This window comes from Xiphophorus hellerii, chromosome 6, assembly GCF_003331165.1.
Source record: "Xiphophorus hellerii strain 12219 chromosome 6, Xiphophorus_hellerii-4.1, whole genome shotgun sequence".
Lineage (NCBI taxonomy): Eukaryota > Metazoa > Chordata > Actinopteri > Cyprinodontiformes > Poeciliidae > Xiphophorus > Xiphophorus hellerii.
This window is the reverse complement of record NC_045677.1, coordinates 11,489,318-11,512,293: the sequence shown is the minus strand read 5'-3', so window position 1 is coordinate 11,512,293 and position 22,976 is coordinate 11,489,318. Positions and strand designations below refer to the sequence as shown.

General features: G+C 38.3%; 1 protein-coding gene across 3 annotated transcripts; it reads right to left on the bottom strand.

The window, feature by feature from the left end:
- Positions 1-1,517: 1,517 nt before the first annotated feature.
- On the bottom strand, positions 1,518-20,518 carry LOC116721839 (integrin alpha-6-like). 3 transcript variants are annotated; one of them, XM_032565834.1, is made up of 26 exons: positions 19,994-20,511; positions 12,155-12,282; positions 11,098-11,177; positions 10,699-10,960; positions 10,353-10,484; positions 9,584-9,797; positions 9,292-9,485; positions 9,103-9,200; positions 8,275-8,402; positions 8,098-8,187; positions 7,402-7,463; positions 7,081-7,250; positions 6,861-7,004; positions 6,646-6,761; positions 6,332-6,488; positions 6,160-6,243; positions 5,995-6,074; positions 5,802-5,879; positions 5,621-5,723; positions 5,329-5,496; positions 4,629-4,724; positions 4,415-4,525; positions 3,845-3,943; positions 3,055-3,180; positions 2,817-2,888; positions 2,104-2,266 (listed from the first exon to the last, which is right to left on the bottom strand). In XM_032565834.1, exons 1-25 carry the CDS (start codon positions 20,173-20,175, stop codon positions 2,820-2,822), a joined length of 3,171 nt encoding a protein of 1,056 aa, XP_032421725.1. In that variant the 5' UTR covers positions 20,176-20,511; the 3' UTR covers positions 2,104-2,266; positions 2,817-2,819. The 3 variants fall into 3 exon arrangements, with proteins under 3 accessions (XP_032421724.1, XP_032421725.1, XP_032421726.1); XM_032565835.1 differs by having other exon boundaries at positions 2,155-2,266; positions 2,809-2,888; positions 19,994-20,518; XM_032565833.1 differs by lacking the exon at positions 2,817-2,888 and having other exon boundaries at positions 1,518-2,266.
- Positions 20,519-22,976: the final 2,458 nt, after the last annotated feature.

Sequence of the window (22,976 nt, the reverse complement as noted above, 5' to 3'; positions counted from 1 at the left end):
AGTTTGAGGTTTTCCCAAAGAGCACATAATTCGTTATTTTACTCCTAAACTATGTCCTATCTACAGATAAACATTTGTATTAAATGAGGTCTTACTAAAATGAAGAGTTGTGTCATGTGTACTGTTCTGTGTACTGGATGTTCTGTAGCTTAAAACAAAAAGAAACAAGCCCTGAGGTACTGAAGAAGAGCAGTAATATGATGTGAAGCCAGTTCTCTGACACAGACACACGGGAGCTGAAGAGGCTGCGCCTGGACTCGCCTGCGCCTCAGCCCTTTTGGATTTTAAAGCGGCAGGTCCAGGTCCAGTAATGGAGAATAGAGACATGTGAGATGTGAGTGAAGCACAGTGTCCTGTATGATAAAACACATTCTTCAATCAGTTTTAAAAATCACAAGAAATACCTGATCTTAGTTTTTACACAACTACAGCAATGATTCATTAATCAGCATACATGTGTCTACTGCTTCTTTGCAGTATTCCCATTATGTTCCTGTATTTCCAATTCAATTCAATTCAGTATACTTTGGACTTTGGGTGGGTTTTGTAACAAGAATCTGTTTTTTCCATTTTTGTCAAACCCATTTTTTTTTTTTTTTTTTGTCTGGCAACTTCCACTGCAACCAGACGTTGCCTCTCGAATGAAACAAGATTTCAGATGCTCAGACTTGTTTTTACCCGTCATAATGTTCTCACATTCATAGTACGGTAATCACCATGCGCTCTGACAAGTTCATGCATTCCTCAACCTTATTCAACCTTCAACATTTCCAGGTCTCACACTGTAGTGTTATCATTTGTCCAAAAAGACAAGTGATAACACTATCATTTGCCTTTGTTATCATTTGTCTGCAAAGACAAATTATAAGTTTCCTTCTACTTATCACAAAACAGTAAATATATAATCATTTACTGATTATATATTAGATATGCAGTCCCTGGCCAGTTTATTAGGTACCCATTGCTTGTACCACCAGGTTTGGGCTGTTTTGAGCCCAAATAAAAAGACCTTAACCCTCCTGCGGTCTTAGTGCAGCACTCAGAAGGAGCGCGGCATGTGTCCTGTCAGACCGTCAATTCCCAAAACCACACACACACACAGAAAAAAAACATAAACATAAAAGCGCAGGCGGGGTCATTGCCACCCTGCCGGTGAAATCTCGTGGGGTCCAATTGTTCCCCTCTCTTAAGATCATGGGACGGTTTAAAGACATTTTGTCTTATTGCTAACCTGAGTGCTCGTAATCAATGTTTTATGTTTTTGGGTTTGTTTTTTTTTACAAGAGGCCTTTGTTAAAAACCTTTGGCAAATTACAGGAAGACTGGTGTTAACATAGTGACCATTTCAATATGTAGGTAGGGGGTCAGTTGTTCAAACTGCTTATCTTTTTTTTCTCCTCACTGGACAAATTCTCCCGTTTGATCTCACATCTGAAGCGAAAACATATTTCTAAGCTTCCATCATGGATATTGTGAGCTACAATAATTTTGAACACAACTGAGCAGAACAAAAGCTGTAAAGTAGTTAAAAGTATTTATTAAAAAAGCATTTAAGTCCCTGTCACACTTTCCATGGCGCCATGACTTTTGTTGTGGCCTGTTTACAGTTTTCAGCTTGCACTCAAGATACAGAATATGTGCAAACAGAGGCAGAGGAAATAGGCCATTCACTAGGACAGACTGAGGATATATACAGAAAATATTATTTTTGTGTTATCTTTTGGGAGCATACCTTGCATACCTCTTCCACCTGGTCAAACAAAAACCAAAATATTCCATCCAAGAATAAATACAAACAGTTCAAGTCATTCAAATGAACACAACACTGATAAAAGTTTATAACGTCCATATTTCTAGGCATCACTGAATGTACAGAATAAGCTCAAAATGCTTAAAAGACAGCCTTTGCGAAAGTCCATCTCATACATTTAGCTGAAGAACATCAAGGTCCCTTAACAACAGTGTTTGATTCAGTCCTTAAGACTTATCTCCAAATGATTTAGTTTTCTATCTCAATATTACAAGTCCTCAATGTGCAAAGGCAAGGCAGCAAAAAAGTGAGATTCTGCTGATCCATCAATAGGTGATAGATTTTTTGTTGTTAGGAATAGTGTTCCTTGTCATGCCAAGTCGTCATCCATGGCTTTGTTTCCAAGCTGCCCCAATTGTCTTTTGCAGAATGTACCGCTCTCTCCTCCCGTCTGATCCGAACAGCGCTGTAACTGGGAACCTTGTCTTCATATTTGGCACGATTAAAAAAGCCACACTGCAGACAAATAAAGGAAAATCTTAAAATTATTTGTAAGAAATACTTTTTAACAACCTCCAGAGACAGCAAAGCAGATGTAGATTGTTGCAGCATAATTAAGTTAATCAACAAAGAAGTACGTTGATTGACTGTGCCTACTTCTGGAGAAGGGATCTATTTAAATAGCCCTGTTATTTCAGAGAGCAAAAAACCTGCAGACCAAGTGACTGAAACTTCAGAGGCAACAAAATGAGGAAAAATAGAAAAGATCAGTGAGTGGAGATAATCAGCGCCGATGATAATCTTTAAAGCAATAGATAACCCAGTAATTGCGTGTCAGCCATCACCTTGGCCATGCAAGTAAAATCATACACACATTGTCATGTGTGAAAACCTTATTTGGATCATTTCTTTGCAGACATTGTGATTCAGCGCCTATATTAGTAAATCTTTCACAGAGCGAGAATTGCCCATTGCCTCATTTACTGAAAAGAAGCGCTTTTACAGCAAGATGGAGCAGGATGGAAAAAGTTGAATATCTGACAGATCCAATAAGTTACCCTCTCACTTTTTATGCATTTGCTGTCAGCTTCTCTTTTTCTGATGGGTCCTCTTTATTCTTTTTCTCAAAGACTCCACACTGGAGAGAGGCAAATCATTAGAAACGTGTTTGATCACTTTACCTGCAGTTGCTCTGCTCATGGTGTCAACAGTCCAACAAGTGTATAGAATTAAAATTACATACATATATGTACAGAATGTGTTTAATATGAGTTAGAACGGCGTGAACCATAGTTCACTTTTACCTTCCAAAGAAGGAAAGCCAGCAAAGCCAACAACAAGAGGCCGAGTAGGATGGACAGCACGATGATCCACCAAGGCACTCCTCCATACTGAGCAGAACGCCTCTCTGGAAACACAGACAGTTTCACCTGGAAACCAAAACAAAACAAATAAATAAATTAAAAACACATCAGCATTATTTTAGTAATAGTAGGTTATCTAAGTGAAGCAGCAGATACTCTTTAAAATATTACACTGTGCTATGCTTTCTCAAAACTTACGTATTACAAGTAAAATCTACTTGTCATCTTCTGCTCCGCTCATATTAAACCAAATGATGAAAACTTGTGATACATCGGACATTTAGTTCTTTGTTTTGGGTATACTGGTAAAATATTAGTACAATCTTATTTAACTGCAGAGCAGTTTGCAATCGATGATCCAAAAATGGAGAGTTCTTGACCATTCAAAAATATTTTACTATACACTGTAAAACAATCCCGTCTGTAATTAGAGGGAAAGTACCAGTAGCTGTGGTTGCCAGAATTTTACAGCATAAATAAGGTAAAATATGTATTTATACAGGTTTTTAATAGTATATATATATATATATATATGTATGTGTGTGTGTGTGTGTGATGGGTGGGCGTGCGTGTGTGTATGCTGGTGATGTAAAAAATCAATATTAGTTAAACAAGTATTTAAATATAAGCATTATTTTAGACTTTTTATGGAAAACTGAATGTAATGCAATAAAAGAAAAAATTATGTTCTTGGTTCTTTTATTGTATGTATGATAAAACATGTTTGTACTGTTGTCTCGGCGTTCCTCAGCATAGTGTTTGTCGTCGCGCTATCAACATGGAGAGAGGCCTTTACCAACACCTCCACATGATGAAACTTGGAATAGTCCTGTTTCGAGAGAAAAGAGGGGAAACACTGACTTCAATCCACTTTGTTTGTTTGAAAAACACATTTGCAAGATAATTTATTCTAAAGATAAAATCTAGAAATGTTTCTTTAATTCAGTTATTGTCTTGACACTCCATAAAAACTTTATACGACTACAATAAGATTTAGAGTAAAAATGGTGTTTTATGTGGAAACTATAATTCAAATTTTTGACTTTGAAATCTTTTAATAAAAAAAGAACATTTAAATTCAATTTGGTTATATCACATTTTCTTATGTTGGCATGTTTGGTATGTCAACCCAGCACTCTTTGCTTGTGTAATAATACCAATCTACAACCATCAACTAAGTTTGTTAAATAACACAAGTTAATCGTAACTATGATTTATTTTTTTTCAAGAAGTGTTTATAGTTGCAACTCATCTCAAACCAATATGAAGAAGTTGAGTTAAAAAGGTCCATCCTGGTTACCTCTATAAAGGTGCTATTCCACAGTCGGGCCTTCAGAGTGATGAGTGCGTTCATGTCCAGGCCCCCCAGGGGGCACCTGATTGTCACACATTTTGCTGTACTGCCACATGACTGCAAACACACAGAACAGAGTGATAATTGAAGCTTTCACTCTGACTTGTGGAGCAAGCACTTTAAACATTATACAGAAGAAAAACTGGTTGTGTATCGTTACCAAAGTTTCCTTGTTGTCATCTAGGCGTGAAAAAGCGTAGTCAGTCCTTTTCTCTGTGATTTCCGCTGCTCTTCTCTTTCTGGTTTTAACTGGTTCCTTAAAGCAAAGCAGGAGATTCATCAGTTTTTGCACATTTTAAAATACCTGGGTAGCATGAGTATGTATTCAGTTCTTCTTGGTAACTGATCCAATCAGTTTCCTTTAGAAGTCTTTTAATTAATCAATAGAGTACCAGTGTGCAATTTCATTTTAGCTGTGTGGTTAGGGCAATGTTTCTCAATTCCGGTCCTCACGCCCCCCCTGCCCTGCATATTTTAGGTGTTTCCCTCCTGCTACACATCTGGATTGAATCTGTGGGTGATTAACAGGCTTCTGCAGTACTTAATGGTCTTGTAATTATTTGAATCAGCTGTTCTGGAATAGAGGCACATCTAAAACATGCAGAGCAGGGGGGCCTGAGGACTGGAATTAAAAAGCACTAGGTTAGGGCCTCAAAGGTTTGTTTGATTCCCATTTGCTGCAAGGCATATAGAGGGAATAGGAACTATGTGGGAAAACATGCTCTTGTGTATCATTTTCCTTTCACTTTATCAACTGTGCACTACTTTCTAAACGTTTGTCATGTTTGTCAAGTTTATAGTGGTAACATAACAAAATGTTTAAGTGTACAAATACTAAATCTCTGAATATATTTACTCACCAAGTTTAGAAAGTTCTCTTCGTTAGGCGTGCAGTGTATTCGCTCCACTCCTGTGGAGCTGACCTTCATGAGGTAGAGCAGCCATTTTTCATACTTTGTAGATTTTGGCCACTCTATTTGGAGGGTGGCAGTTCCAAGGTCTGTCAGTCTCTTTCCCAAGTTGATTATCTGTGATTAGTTGATAAAAGCGTTACTCTCCAATCCAGTCAAAAAGAATGTCAGCTTAGACAGTCAATTTGATGCAAATGCAGATTGTGTACACAGGTCGAACAAGCAGTTTCTCTGTACTCACCCTGAACTGGTACGTGACTGCGCTGCCAACGTCGCTTTCAGTCTTCATGGCCATCTCACCTTTCACGTTCCCACTGAAGTAAAGCTGAGATGGCTGGACTTGTCTGGTAGGATGGCGATGCACAGTTAGTTGCCTGGATCAGTACAAGTGTGTGAGTTTCTCACACATCAAAAATCCTTACCCTGACAAGGACATCTGCAACACAATGGCTACCTTAGCCTTTGCTTTCACCGGCATTAGGTTCTGCTGGGTACTCGTCCTGTAAAGTTCACACATTGGTCAACTGAACATCAGATTTTTGTGAACTGCTGAATAAGGAAGGAAGTGAAGTCAGAGCCATTTAACACTTGGTGAGGCAGAATTGGGATATTTACGTTTTTAGCACAAGTTCAACCTCCAATTCAGAAGTGCTGACAGAGATGCCCGCTGTACCCAAAATAAGGTAGAATGTTGTCTACAAACACACATAAAATATGGTATGTTAAGAATTTACAATATGCTTAAAAGAAATTAAAAGGTATTTAAACATAACGTCTTACCTCGGAGTCACGTTTGAATGGGTTCCCAAGCTCACAGTCAGCCATAGATCCATTTTTATTTGCTGTGCAGGTGACTTGCAGCTTCTGCAATTGGTAATAAAGCACACTGAGAACCAGAAACTGGGAACCTGGTGTTGTATAGCACAGAAAGTGCTAGGAGAATATGCAACACCTCTGGTGAGACGCGGTAAGCAGAATAGGTCAACGAACTGGGGAAGTTAGCAATCACAGAAGCTTCGTATGCGTCGTCTCCATGTGGATTGGTCACCGTCACCTCTAGGGCAACGTCTTTTTGGCTGCTGAGTGAGAACACTGGCACGCCATTCTCCCTTTAAAACAAAGTCATTTTTGAGTCTATATGCTGATGAGCATGCGATGTACACAGTTCCATCGATTGCACTGTATTATCTCTCTCTGGTATTAAGGTTGTTACCAGAAACTCACTAGAATAATCAACATGAAAAAGAAGAGGAAATATCCGCTTACAAGTTCAAAGGAGTGAATTCATCTTCATCAGTCGTTCTGTAGCCGTAGCGATATCGAATCATAAGGTTGCTCTGACACAAATTATCGTTGCCACATCCCTCTTTAATAAATTCCACCTGCAAACATGTTACAGTCAAAATGCAACACGTGCAACATTACAGCCACAGAGGCCTTTCGATTAATTCCCTTTACACAACGAGTTTCTGTAAAAACACCTTGATTCTAGTTGTCTGGGCATCGTTGGCATCAAGGACGGGTGAAAGCTGAGAAGCTTGGGTCTGCCTACGTTTACGTTGAGCATCTTGAATATTCACAGAAACATCGATGGGAATTGCCCGCAGCTTGTCTTTAATGTTTTCCTGCGAGAGAGAAACATTACGCAAAGTGTTTTTCAATCCAGGATATATTTTATTACAAATCCGAAAGTAAACCTACCTGTATTGCAAGTTGACGTGTAAAACATTGTTCCCTTCCTTTTGTGTCCATGGTAATGGTCCCTTGGTATATATAGTTACTATCAGAGTCAGAAGGTTCTGTGAACATTGCTCTCGGTAAAAGATTGGTTTTCGTCCGGTCAGAATCCGCCTCGAGAGAGTAACCCACCGCTTTACAGGACAGGAGAGGGTACAGAGTGTAAGATAAATCAACAAATGACTATAGGTTTGGTTTCAAGGTTTTGTTGTTTGTTAAAAAAAATAATAAAAATCATAAAATTTTGCTCAAAGCTGCTAAATGTATCAATATTTGTCAGCTTACTTAGCCTTGGAGCATAACTGCTTGGGTTAGCAGTGTAGGTGAAACACGTCTTTACTTTCAAGCTGTGGACACAGAAAAGTTAAACCACAATCAGAACCAGCAAACATGTGGGAAGGCCATTGATTTTTCAGATTTAAAAGAATAAAAAAGCATGACAGTTAGAACCTAGTTTGAACCCCAAACACAGACCCTGTCAACAGATTAGTTGTTGACAGGTGACAGTAGGGGAGTCACGTTCATCTCAGGTTTAATTCATGGATAATTTCCTCTTTTATAAAAAAGACAGTCAGTAGATGAAAAACATATCTCTCCTCGCCTCTCTCCTCCTGGGAGATTCCTGAAACGTTTTCATGCTACAAGAAGTCCACTGTTGTATAACCATATAAAACACTTCACATGAAGAGTCAACAGTTTACAGATTCTATAAAAAAAAAACTTTGCTGTCATTTGGAAATAATCTATTCTATTTGTAAAAAAAAAAAAATAGAAATGGAGATTGTCCGTTTTACCATCTGATTTTCATGAACCCTATATTGTGTATCATGCTGATTAGTGAGAGGAATTTCCTTGTGTTAATAAATAAAGAAAATGAAGCTTTTGTACAAAAAAAATCAACCTTTTTTTTTTTCAAGAAATGGGGGTTTGCAGTAAAAGTTCCTCCACAGACTGAAGAAGAGACAAAAAAGTCAGTCGTACCAGAAAGTGTTGCCACAGTTCTTCTGGCTGAGGTTGATTTTACTTGGTGAAAACGTAATTTTCTTCTGGATGTTTATAACTGGTCTGGCTCTGTGAAGGAACGGTTCAGTAACAATCTCAGCAAATAACATTAAGCGGCAGTCCATCAGATCAACCCATCAGCTTTGACTTTCTCACCTATAGACAAAGACAGAGTCTGAAAGGGATCCAACAGCCAGGTCTGGATACGAGTTCTTATCCAGGTCCATGTTGCCTGCTAATGAATAGCCAAACTGCCTCACTCCAGCAGACTTGCTGGACAAAACCTAAAACACAAGCTTTGTTAAAGTGTGCGTTATCTACTGAATAAAAAAGACATCTTTATTTGGTGTCCAATGGAAATAAACTAGTAAATACATTATTTTGAAGACTAAAGACACAACGGTAGGTTGAACAGCAACGGCAAAGTCAGTAATTCAGCATTAAAACATGGAAAAAATAATATGTTTTAAAATGTGAAACATATCAGACTTGTCTTGTTAAGGATTTACTGTAAAAAACACTGATGTGGACATGCTGACGAATAAACTGAACACATTTTCAAGAGTCTCAAGAGTCACTTGAATCAAACAGATTGAAACCCAAAACACAGAAAGAACGGACTGACATCATTGTTAAAATATTCACTGTGCTGTTCGCTGCCTTGTTTTGTAAATATTACTTATTTGACTGTGTCATGTAAACTTATGACAGTAAAACAATCTTACATAACCTTAGATAAAGATACAATAAATGATTACATTTTGTCACAATACAAACACTATTTTTAACATGTATTTGAAATATGATTATATTTCATCATCTCTTCAACTACATCTCCTGAACTAGATGACCTCTGCTCAGGCCAGACATTTTTAACTCATCTCTGTGTTTTTCTATTTTTTTATTTTGTGAGTTTACTGTTTATAATTCTGTGCAATACTTTAGCTGCTTCTGCTATGAAGTATATTGCACTATTTTACCTACCTGTGATGCCTTGTCTGTGATTTCTCCTCTGGCTGATCCATGGTAAATGTAAACTTTGCCTGCACCGCTGTCTTCATGAGGAGCTCCCACTGCAAAATCTGACAGCAGGGCAGTATGCTTCAACGTCTCCTCCGGGTAGAAGATTTCAAGAGTGATCAACAACAGCACACGCAAATTATGCCTCCTTACCATGGTAACCGTCCTGGTTGATATCGCCAAGGTTTTCCACAGCGAGGCCAAACATAGAGACTGCGGGTCCATCTATTCTTTTTGGTTTGACTTTGTTCCACTTTCCAGCCTTGTTGATGTAAACGTAGACAGCTCCTCCAATTTCCGAGTCCTTCTCAAAATACTGAGGGGCTCCAACAACTATGTCATCCCAGCTAACGAACAAGAACATCACAGACTCATTAGAGTTCAGTGAAATTGTGGACTATTAGAGCAGATGTTAAGGATGTGTTGGTTAACTCTGCACTCTTACCCATCCCCGTTGAGATCCAGCACAGTCAGATCGTATCCAAAAGAGGAAGCCAGGCCCTCCCCTTTAAGGGTGAATTCCTCGAGAAGGACCCTGCTGAATTCTCCACCTTTCTTTAGCAGAATCACTGCTCCACTGTAGTAAGCTCTGGGAGCTCCTGCCACCACCGTCAGCTGACCCTTGTTGGTCAAAGATTTTCCAGAGTCCAGAGAGAAACCTAAAACAACAAGTTTATGAAATAATTCACGTTAGAGAGAAGTGAGTTGGTAACGTTGACATATTTGGTATTGTCGCAGCACCATACTGCATTATTCATACTGCTGCCTTAAAATCTTTCACATTTTGTCCCATCACAGCCATTTTTAAAATTATTTTAGTCTATTTTGTTAGTAGGTAATGTGATAGACCAACACAGAGTGCCACATAATTGTGAAGAGCAAGGACAGGATACTCCTGGACCTAGCAAAATGCATTAAAGTGTCTTGTTGAAAGATGGGAAAATGTGGAAAGATTAAATAGGATCAGATTTTTATTTGTGTCCCAAATGGGCAATTGATGTTACAGCAATTACAAAGACTAAAAGACAAAGTATCAACGTTAAAAAATAAAAATCAATAAAACATACCAAAAAAGACATCAAATATAAATCAATACATAATGGGAAGAGTACAGCAGTGTGTACCGGCAGATGCTACTAACACTAACAATCAGATGCGAGTCCCCCTACCTTGTCCTGCATTAAAGTAAGTGTAAATATAACTGCATATTTTACCCATGTAACTGTTGGGAGGAGCAGGAACCAGGTCAGGGTTCTTCTCAGTCTCATCTCCTGCCTCGAATGGTCCATCATTATAGATACCTATATCTATAAAGGTGTCATTCCTTTGTTCCAATCGTACCACACCTTAAAGCAGGGAGCAGAGAAAAAGCAGAAAAAGATTATTTTACTTGCAATCAAAATTTGTCAAATTCTATCTATTTCTCTATTTACGCGCTTTTTTATAAAGCATAATGTCAAACATATGGCACAGTATGTAAATCAGTAGTTTCATTTGTCAATAAAACTGAGCTTCAAGAAAAAGTATGACATGTTTATGTGACTTGTAAATTTTAACTACCTTTCCAGTTGTAAGCTCCGGGAGCCCCGAAGATGAAGTAGTGGAAGTCCTTGTCGAATGTAGCAGAGAGGCCCTGCTGGCAGGAACCGAACCTTTCGTGGCCTCTGTTCCGGTTGTTACAGAAATGCCAGCTTCCGCCATCTTCACTTGAACTGGGATCAATAGTTAGATCCTGACTCAGCACAAAGCAACGGCCAATGATGTCACGAGATTGATGAGGAGAGTTGACGTTTTTCTGCCGCTTGTAGCGATGGGCGCAAGTCTGCCAGGGAGAGGGACTAGAGGTGAGGACAGCTAGATTTTTGTCTTTAAGAAGTGTGTTTTTTTTTTTGTATGCGTGTGTGTGTTAGGTTGGTTCATCAGTGCGGTCTAAGTGTGATGACGAAATTAGATTCTTACTAAGACTTTGCCTCCTGGTCCCTGGCTGCTGACCGTCACCCCCATCCACTGGTTCTCTTTGTTTTCATTTCCTGTATCCTCTATGAAAAGAGACAAAAATATGAGAAAGACAAAAAGCTTTTAACAAAGAAAATCCAAAAGTGGGATATCTTTTAATGATAGCATGTGTTGATCTGAAATATTCATTAATTCCAGATTGAGCTTGTGAAGCAAGTACAGTTTATGATTAAAATCTGTTTATTTACAGTCCCTAAGATGTAAACAGGGTTAGAAAAGAACAGTAAAATTTATTTTTTGATAAGGCTAACTTATTAGCTGTGGCATTAATTCCCTTGGCGGGGTTAATGGCTGATAACATTGCAATGGTGCAGCTTCTACCTGGTGGCTAATGCTAACTCAGAGAAGAGTGTGAATGGGAAACACAGAAAATCAATGAATCCCCGGTTGTAATTACAGATAAATATGGCAAGTTAAAAAATGGCTGTATAACGTTTTATTTATTCATTCATATTTGGGCGGAGGGAAGGGCTTTGACTTTGGTTGATGGGTCACAATCTATCTCAATTTATAAGGTACCAGAAAGTCTGGCTTTGTTTTGCAAATCTGTAAAGAACAGATCTGGATTACGCAGTAAGATTACATTTTTTTTAATCATTTAGAATCTGGTCCCAAATTCACAAAGCGAAACCAACAAAGGATCCAGACCACATCACAGAACCAACCAATTAACTCAGAGGTCAAGCTTTTGAACTGTGGTAAGAGGCCAGAGTACATGAAAACTCAATAAAAGAGCATGAAGTTCTTAACATAATGTATTAGGGTAACTATTTTTAAAAATTTCAAAGGATCAATAGTGTAATTCTCAAAAAACTATAAACCAGTGAGCAAAACGAGGGCTTATTGACAAAGAGAATTTACTCATTCACATATATTTTTATTAATTTGAGAGAAAAGTAATGTACCAATATATATTAAGGAGACTAATAACATTTTTAATGCATTTAATGATCAGCTGTCTGTATTTATAATTCCCTACGTGTATAAAGCTATATCTTACCGTTATTATCAAAGACAACTCTTGAGCAAGCATCAGAGTTGGAGCTCATTTCACATTTGTAGATTCCTCCTGTCACCTTAGATTTTTGACCATTCAGTGCTTTGGCTTGTGGTGCTCCAACCAGTAGTCTGCAATAAACACACAAACATGAAAACAGTTTACTCTTTTATAGGTGCAAAGCAGTCTCTTGCATTCCCCTCTTGCATGTGTCAAACGGTACTCAGGAGATGAAACACAAATGAGTGAGCACATCAGCCTCCATGGTGTTACAGTGCTCTCCTGTGGATGCCTGGATCAGGGTTTCTACTGTGGAGAAGATTTTACATACACACATACAATTCTTTGCAGGGAAAACTGTCCCACTCATGACTCTAAAAAAGTCAAATGCAGTGTACTTTGGCTTTAAATAGCTGCAAGTCCTGATATTACTTCAAGTGATTTTAATGATATGCTGGAAAATTACCCGAGTGATATGAGTTTTATCTGGCTGTTTTGAGAAGAGTAATGCAAATATTTCAACACACTACTGATCAGCTGCCAGAAAAATTACTGCAATCTTCCTTCACTTGCAAGAAAAACAAATATTTAAAAACATTTCATGAGCAATATTAAAACTAGAGGAGCACCACCCAACTCTCTTATTATGGTAGCTTCAACTTGTTGGACTCCCGGTGTCACTTAATGAAAATACACAAATCACATGCTTAATGAACAACTATCAATCTATGGACACATATTATGCCCTTCTTCACCCTTCAAATGACCCTTGAAGTTAAGCTTACAGTACCATACTTTCTTCATTACATTAAATCAGATAAACCACTTTTAGCTGGAAAACAATGCATCCTCAGAGAATCTACTGAGAATGACTGTACAGTAGAGCAGAGACCCACCAAATGCTATTAGCATGCTTGCAACACAGACCTGACCCGTCTGCTTTTTGATCTGCATATGAAAGATATGAAATTATTTATCTACATTTCAGAGAGCATAAATTATGATAAATGCTAACATACTGCACACTTAGAAGAGTTAGCAAAAACAATAAATCATGTTAGGGAACACTTCACATGCTGTTAACAGTCCCTTTGCATATTTAAATATATATTTTAGGATTTGTTAATTTTTTAAGACTAGGCAGAAGGAAAATAAGCAACTGCATGTAGGGACAGACTTTTTTTGCAAAACAGAAATTGTACAATGTTTATCCCATTTCTCACCACTGGATGGGTTTGGCCTTGTGTCAGAACCACACAACTATAATTTGTGTCCTCATCCACCCATCATGTGTCCAATCAAACTTTTTTTTTTAACTGGAAGCAGGGACTGTGTGAGACTGGAAATTTGATATCACAGAGGCTGGAGACAATTCTACACATCAAGTAAACAAACAAGAATTATCCTGGAGAATAAACATTCATCTGAGTGATGTGGGATGGCAAACCATTTTTACATGGGAGGGGGGAATAATTAATGGAAAAAGTGTAAAGTGCAGTAACAGGTAAAAAAAATAAAATTAAAAACAAAGAACACTGTTATTCTTTACATAGAATTGACGGACAGCAACAACCAATTGCAACTAATTAAAATTACTCAGCTGATTATCAGCAGATGTAAGTATCTCTGCAATGCAGTTGCTTTGATAGTTTGATAATCAAGAGCATGCAGGAAAGTATAATACCAAAAATGAAAGACTTCATCGGGTACCTTAAAAAAACAATTGTTGCTACCTATTAATCTGGGAAGGGTTATCAGACCACTTCAAAAATATACAAGGCTCATCCCTCTGCAGTGACAACAGAAAGTTTTTTAGAGTTATCAATGTTCTCAGGAGTGTATGTTCCAACAAATCCACCCCAATGCTCTGAGAAAATAAGAGTTGTGTCTAAAAGTCCTACTTAACATGTCGAAAATTAGATACATGTTAGTAAAAGAAAAGATCAAAATGGAAAGCCGTTTCTTTCTGAAACAGCTTTCAGAAAGAAACAGTGCAACTTAGATTTGCATGGCTGCCTGTGAATGAATCATAAGGCATCCAAACAACGAGATACACCAAAGTAGAGATTGAAGATCATAATGTGCAGCACCGTATTTAGGAAAAATATTATTTTTTTACTAGCCCCAGAACCTAGGAACCTCACAATCACAAAAATCAAACTTTAATTCCTTTACATCATGATCCCAAACACAGCAGCAAATTGACAACACACAGGGAAAAAATGACATGTTGCAACATCTCAGTCAAAGTCCAGACTTCAACCTGATTGAGACGATGTGGTGGGGCCTCAAGAGAGCTCTGCAAAAACAAATGCCCACAAGCCACAAGAAACTGAAGCAATGCTGTGCAAAAACTACCCACAGCAATGTGTGAGAATCATTAAGTCATATGGAATAGCCCCTTCTAATTGCTGTTGCTAAAGATGGTTCTATAAGCCAATGAAAGATGGAGTGTAGTTTTTCCAATAATGCTATTAGCAGTGATAGAAACTTTATTTCTGCATAGGCAGGAATCTTGTTCATTACGTTTGGGGTGTTTGGTATGTCAAAAATGACTCAACATATTTTAAAATTCTCCCAAGTTTCAGCTGCAATATAATGCAAATTAAAAACAACTACAATCATAAATGATTTCAAAAACATGTAATTATTTTATATGGCATTGTATAATTCAGAACACTAACTTAAGAAAAGGAACAGAGGCTGATGCCAACAGACACGTTGTATCTTTATCAGTACACAAGGCTTCGAGACAAAGGGTTGAAGTGCTGACAAGGTGTGATAAAACTGACCCACTGCTCTAATGACAGCCACTCAATTGCTTATCATTTACCACCAGCAGAGGCAGCCCTAAGAGGCAGGCTTTGACCACAGGAAGAGTGTGTTTGGGCCTAAGTGAAGCACGCCTGACACAGACACACAAATCCTAACCAGCCACTTTATGAGGCACCCTTGTTAACAGGGATTCAGCCAATCCTACCATAGGCCACTCCAGGCATTTACACATCAACATTATGAGAATCAGAATCAGCTTTTTTGCCCAAGATTGTGCCAACTGAAGTGGAAATAAAATTAAGGATAAAGTAATAGTATGCATATGTATGTACAGCCATTTTTGATATTAAAAAGGGAAAAAAAGAAATGTAGACTGTGGTCTTAAAAATGTGTTTATTTTGTTTGACAGAGGAGTAGAGATGACTGTTCAGTCTGTAAGGTGTCCATCAAGGAGACAGCCTGCAGGAATGAACTGTCTGTGTGGCGGCTGGTTTAAGCAAATCGCATACCGTAGTAAAAACATTTCAGGCTGTTTTTTTTACATTTCATTTTTTTTACATTTTGTTCACCAACATTGTGAAACAGTCTACTACCAGATGTCAGACAGGCATCCTCAATTAACATTGTTTGAGTCAAAATTAAGGATCCATTTGCTTTAAATGGTGAATAGGACATGAAATGTTGCCATTTTTCTGTCATATATTACTGCATTTTAGCTGTTTTTAAATTGTAACTTTAGCCTCATTGTTGGTTGTAAATTTTCAGTGAAGCACTTGATTTAAAGTGCTTTGTAATTTTTTATTTTTTATTTTTTGCATATGTCGGGGACCTTTATGTTTTTTGACCAGTGTACTCATCTTCTAATAACTGTATGCATCATGTTACAACACCATAAGACAATGCTCTAATCATCACAAAGTGATATTTACATGATAGTGAGTTTACTACAGTACACCTCCACCGTGACCAAATCTCAATTCAGGAGAGCAGCTTTGAAAGGTGGTGCAACAGGAGTTTCATACCATGGATGTGAGTAAGACAAATACACAACTGCTTGATGCTCTCATGTCAATATGGACATGAGAGCATCAAAACACCTTGTTGAATCTTGAAAAAAGGCAGAAGTATGTACTAGAAAGTATTGTCTGATAAAGTGATTGCTTTCAGAGGCGGCAGCATGGTACAGACTGGCTACCGTGCCCACTGGAGAAACATCCTAATGAAAGAGGTATGCTGTTTGCATAACAGCTGACTTTCTGCCTTCTTGGACAGAGTGTGTTGCTTAGCAGCATCCTGTAGCTCTCTATGAACTGCCAAATGGGTTGCAGATTTGCAAATCCATGACAACAGTTACCCAACTTTTCCCTCTGTCTGCATTGAGTTTGCTGGATCTGACAGGCTGAATAACAGCTGGGTTTGGTGCCCAGATATAAAACTGATTTACAGTCTTTTCAACATTCCTGAAGCAGTCACCTTTGATGTTAGATAACCTTAAATAACTGGAGGCCATGGGGATGGAGGCCTAAATCTGATGCTCATACTTCTTCTTTATCAAATACACAAACCACATGCTTCCACATATAACGCTAACCTCAGCACAAACATTCACGGTACCTCCCAACTTCCCCAACTGGCTGCGTTGCTTTCTCCTCTGTCTAACGGCACTTATCTGAGTGCTTCGTGCTTCGTGCTCATCTTCTTTCTTCCTTTGATTATCAAACACACGTGCATATATTTATAGCACCCTACACCCATACAGGTTTTCTCCTATCCTCAAGGTACAAATGAAAGTCGTCATTTCAGGAAATAAGAGACTGTGAAGGATATAAGTGTGACCAAACACTGCCATGAATGACAGGGAATGAAAGGGCTGTGACTCACCAAGCACACCCAGCTGTAAAACAAGCCAACACTTAAGCATACATGCTGTATGCTTAAGTGTACACTTAAGCATACATGCTGTCTGTTGCAAAAGACCTCCAAGAACACTCAGGAAATAAAATTAAAAATTAACAGCAAGCACAAATTAACTATCTGTCTCCTCTTCTTTTTCCTTAGGTTTAGGATGCACAAAGCAGCACACTGAGTGGTCTAAAATGTTGCTAAATATGAATAGTACTCAGTTGCAACATGTAATTGCACCATTAAAGCATGCCAAGCAAGCAATGGAGCAAACATTCACATGCAGCATACAGTGATACAGAAAATTACACTTATCAGAGATTACAGTTTTATAACAGTAACATGAGCACCATGCACCACTGTGGTAAAACAACCCACAGTAATCTGACATAGAGTTGTATTGCAGTTTAGTAAACAACAATAGTTGTACTGCCCTTTAAAAAAAAAGAACCAGACAAAATTCCAAGATTGATTGATTTCGCTCAGTAGTTTAGTATTTAACTTTATAACCTGAGAAAGGGGGGGACTCTGTGGACGCCTTGGTCTCATGCTGGTGACCATGTGTCTTTCATTTAAACACAGATTGGAATAAAAGCAGCGGTATGTAGAGCTGCAGTAAAAGAATGTAAAAAATTATACATTTGACATGAGGTAATTTGAGAGCTTTAGACACATCTGAATGTAAACAGGTCAAAGGAAGTTACACTGGGGGAGAATCTGTTCTGTTGTTCAGACAGTGGCGGTTTTTGATATGAGCAATGTGGCTCACTGACCAGGGCGGGGTAGCCTGGGGTGTGGCCTGTGTACTTGAGAGTTGGAGGGGTTTTTTTTAGTTTGTTTGCTTTGTCACTTGCATTTTTCTATTGTACATATTCATATTACCACAATAGCAAGGTGGTATTCCCTGATTCTGTGCAACCACGGTAAGAAAATGTGACGGTGCTCTGTATTTGCCTAAGGTTGCCGTCGGATTTGCTACTCTTTTATCCATTTTTTGGATTTGTAGATTCTGATTTGGGACATGCACAAAGGGTAATTTTATGTTTTCTTTTTTATTATTATTATTTTAAGGTTTTAATTTGACTTTTATCCTGTGCAATTCTGTCGAATAATTTAGAAATCTCTTAGTGGGAATATGTAAAGAAAAAACATGTAACAACTTATAATGAACGTGTTCCCACCCATATTAAAAGTCTATCAGCATGTCACATCTTGACTCGCCACTATTTGCTCACTCTACCGTGAAGGTTTCCTAATCTATTAGATTATCAGGATATATCTCTTGCCCGCAGTCATCTTTTGATTATTTGGGTGTACGCTTAGACTCACTCTTGTGCCAAAAATGAAACCTCTCAACGCTTTCAGCTTTCTAGCGGATATCTGAAGGTTTCGGGATCCAAACTAGACGATGGTTGGAAGACCTGCTCATTGTATGCACATAAGCAAAACCTTGCAACATTTAGATGTACTCCTTGTCATACACACTTGAATTAAATGTCTAAACTGCCTCACTAGCATGCAGTTAAGCTTCACAGAGTTATGTTAATGAGCTAATATTGAAGCCAGGTCTGTTGAAGCAGAGAGACATAAAAGTTGCAGGAAGCCGGCCCTTAAAGACTGGAGTTTGAGACCACTGCTCTAAATTATGGCTTTAGCTTCCGAACGCAAATGAGGAGATCACAGGAATCACAGCTGAACTTTATTTCAGGACAATTAGTGTAACTATAATTTTATGACAACTGTGAACTGAAGAAAGCTCAATGAGACCTGTTGGATTAAAAGGTGTTTCAAGAATGTATTTGTTTAAGGGTGTATACAGTTATGCCACTAGGTTTCTGCAACTTGTTACACTTCCCTTCAAACAGATTTATTAGTCTTCATTTGATGTATACAGGATATATGTCATATTAAATGCAGAAAATGTTTTCGAAGAATTTAGCAGTCCAAGTAACAAAAACTTGGCATTATTATAGGGGTTTGTCCACTTTTGAAAGGTGCTGTACTCTCAAAAGTGAGAGTACAGCTCACTTTTGAGTACAGCTCAAAAAAAGCTGCACTCAAAAAAGCAGATAGAAAAGCCTGAGTATTGATCTTTTCTGCGTTAAAAGCAGCCACTAAAAGCATTTTACGCATTATTCAAACATGGTTTGTACTACTCTGTAAATACAGTCTGTCGGAAATGTTCAAAACCTGGATGTATTACATTACCAACTTCAAATCTCCCTGTTCACAGACAAGTGAAATTAACTCCAAGACATTTGACAATTAAAATACATAATATAAATTAGCACACTTTGATTATTAGTGTTTTTCAAGCCTTACTAGAAGCACATTTAGTCAAACTTACAAATAAAATATAATATTCAGTGTGGAATATTGTATAACAACAGAAATCACAACAGATAATCACAAATTATCTGTTGTGATTTCTGGTCAAATCCAGCATCTATTTGAAAGCAAGTTGAATTTAACAAAATGTTATGCTTCGATTGTTGACTTTGTGTTTTATGACTTTGTGCCTATTGTGTTTTTACGATGTAAACCACTCTGAACTGCCTTGTTGCTGAAATGTGCTACACAAATAAACTTGAGTGATTATGCAGAATACCTGTCCAAAACTCTTCAAATTTTCTCTAAGCAGATGCTTATAGTCTCTTTAAAAATTTGGCCTCATTTTATTCAGAAGACAGAAAAAGGGTAATCATTTGCGCAAGCGTATTGAAAACCTTTGGAGGAAGTCCAATAAAAACTGATAATGAGTAACCTAGGGAAATATTAACAAGTGCATACTTGGTGTTTAACTCACGACAGGTGCTCAAACGTACAGAAGGATTTACATTAGCGATGGAATGTGGCGGCTTAAAGACATCCTGGCGGAAAAAGAAAAAAAACTTTTAACAACCTGTTACATACCTGAGCTCACATTACTGCATTATAGCACTCTGTTGATACTTCATTGGCTCCCAGGCTCGTTTTTAAAATGAGTTCATTGGCCCTGAAGACACTTTAAGAACCTAAAATAAACTGTCGTCTAATCTGCAGTGAAGTCTCAATTACATGGATACTAGAGTTATTTTTAAAAAAAAAGAAGAAGAAGGCGTAGTTTAAACTCGTAGGACGCCATAAGCAATGGTGTCCCTCTAAGCCAAGACATTGTATTCTTACATTCTCTTGTCCTCCGGATAAAGCTGCCGGTGCATGGCGAGAGAGAATCCGAACAGGCTGCCTGGGTCCCCGTCTCTCCTCAGGACGTCCTCGGTGTCCAAGTTAAACGCAGACAGCAGCCCGCCACACGCCAGTAACGAGGCGAGCAGCCACAATCCGCGGGTGGTGGTGTTGCCCTCCATGAGAGAGTGCAAGTTCCCAGATGAGAAGAAAGGTGAGTCTTTGGTGCAGAAGGTGCAGAGTGCGACAGACAGGGACTTGGAGGGCTGAGTGTAGTCCACAGGCAGCCCCTCCTACTGGTCTTTCTGCCACACTCACCGGCCCACCTCAAAACAACAACACAACAAAGCAATACAGAAACGACAGGATTTTGAGTAATTTTTTTTTTCATAAATAAAAAACAAATCTGAACATTGTGTCAAGCATGTTGTAACTCTGATGCTACTAGATGAATTCAAGAACAAGGAACTGCCTTCTGACAACACCTAAACATAATCTACATTTGTCATCTAAGTATAAATGCACTTTCTCCTTGAAGGCCTCAAAGGATGTTTAAGTACTAATATTAATGAAGAAACAGCACCATTAAAGACAAAGAAAAACAGCAGACAGGTGAGGGGCAAAGTTGTTCCTGAGTTTAAAATAGAGTACTGAAAGATTTAAATATCTCTCAGAGAGCTGCTCAATCTATCACCCTAAAAGTGGAAAGAGAACGACTGCACCAAAAATATTGTCCTCCATCTGAACTGACAGATCAGGTAAAGGGAGCATGAAGAAAAGCAGACAGGGGAATTGTCTACTTAAATAACCTGTAAACAGGGTTAGTCATAGACCTTTATTCAAGAGTGGCAAGAAGAAAAGATAACTATAAACGCTTAATGCTTCGAGTTTGGGACACTATAAACATGTGAAAGAAATTGCTTCAGTCAGATGAAACCAAAATGAAACCTTTTTTTATTTTTTTAAAAACATCCAAAATACTATTTGGTATTTAGAAAGTAAAAAATAATTCCACACACACAGTGTTGATCTAACACTGTTTTGTTTTGTCCCAGTCAAAAGTCCAGACATAAATCCCACTGAAAACCCACAGCAGGCCTTGAAAATTACTGTTGCAAGGTGGTTTCTTTTCGATCTGACTGGTCTTCAGATATTTAGCTAAAACGAACGGAGAAAAACATGCAGTCAACATCGACAATCTTTGGGAAAAAGTTAGAGTTCGACAAGACATTGTACATGTGCAGCGACTGAAACGGTGCTCCAGACTGCACTGGCACCCTCAGACTGTAAATCTCCGTGTAACACCATAATAAAGGCTGCCTTTAAACTCCCTTGGAAACAGGCATAAACACACGAGTTCCACGGCAGAGAAAAATGCTGGCAAAAATAATTTGCACTCTTGTTCTGATTGTAGCCCGCATGTCCCTCATCAACCATTTATGTTGCTCTAGATGTTCATTTTGCCATAAATACCAATCTCCACACTCTTCCTTCGGAGAACAGTAGAGACAATGATCTAGAGTGGAAGTGACAGAGGTGAGAGCGGTTCAAAGATTTAATGTTGTAACAAATCTACATCAGATTTAGAAGTGCAGAAGAAACAACCACCGTTTAAATATTTCATGCTTAAGATGTGTCGCTATTTAAAATAACAATCCCTCTTGAAAAATCCCTCGAAACGAAGCATCGCCATAGCTGTCACGTCTTCTCTTTAGCATGCATGAGTCACCAAACCAGAAGAAAAGGGCACAGACCAACACATTTAAGAGACTGCCTTCACTAGATGATTTCCAAGGCATTCCATTAGATGCTGACCCAAAGCAACACAGAATTTCAGCGGACAACGCCGGCTTTGTCCGCACAGAGAAAGAGGGCAGAGAGAAACGGGAGAGGGAGGAAGAAACTGCCCTCACATAGTTCTATAAAAGGCCCAAATAATTGTGGAAAAAGGCACTGCAGAAAATGAAAAGGTCAGAGGAGGAATGCAGTCCCTCTGCACATCTGTTATCTACTTAAGTCTTCGTTAACAGGATGAGATTAATTTAGTATCCGCTGAAGTTCAACTTCAAGTTGACTTCTGACGTCTTATATTAGATTCCAGAAAACAAGGTCCGTTTGATTCATATTTGAAGACTAATGAAATCAGAATCACACACACATTCTTCTTGTCCCCATTAGACAGATGTCCTGGTCATTTCAAAATCTAATTTTTGTGGAATTCCAAAGTCTGGAGATCGCTTACCTGTTAACTCTGTGTTGGCATTCATGCTCGCCTAGCATGTTTGCCTTGCAGAAGTATTTACACCAAATAAAGCTTTTCCTTTACTCCAGTCCCCCTAAAGAAAATCCAGTGCCAATAACCAACTTTAGAAGTTACCTACTTCTAGAGTAATTTCATCTCATAAATGTTGCATTTCTCTGAAGGCCTCGGAGATTGATCAGAGAACATTAGTGAACAAACAACACCATGGAGATAAAGAAGTGGAGAAGTTCAGAGCAGGGTTAGGTCATAAAGAAGTATACCAAGGTTTCTACATTTCAAGAATCGCCATTCAGTCCGTGAGCTTAAAAAAACAGAACCCTGAAAACTTGATGCTCTCTGTGAAACACAGTGGTGGCAGTATTATGTCGTGGGGAGGCTTTTCTTCAGCCTGGACATGGAAGTTGGACCAAACAAGCCATTGACATTGTTTTCTTGATCAGTCAGAGGTCTGATGCATCATTCTTTGGTGGGAGCCAAAGAATGATGCATATTCGGTTCCCACGAAGATGCATCATTAAAAACAGTAACAATGTCAAAGATGATGGTAAATACATTTCATCCGAATTTATCAAATATCCCATATTAACAGGATATTCACTGTGACAGAGTGAGTACAAAACATCAGCAGTGATCAATTTTCTAACTTTATTCACAAGTAATTTCTTTTTCTATAAAAACTAAGATTTGTTATTTTACTCAACAGCAAATTATTTCACTGAT

Excerpts from the sequence above, each read along its gene's own strand:
- LOC116721839 (XM_032565833.1), bottom strand. The coding sequence starts at position 20,175 with ATGGAGGGCAACACCACCACCCGCGGATTGTGGCTGCTCGCCTCGTTA. Across the intron at positions 8,188-8,274 it reads GACTCTGTCTTTGTCTATAG|AGCCAGACCAGTTATAAACA; the intron begins GTGAGAAAGTCA and ends GTTCCTTCACAG. Across the intron at positions 6,762-6,860 it reads CCCAGACAACTAGAATCAAG|GTGGAATTTATTAAAGAGGG; the intron begins GTGTTTTTACAG and ends ACATGTTTGCAG.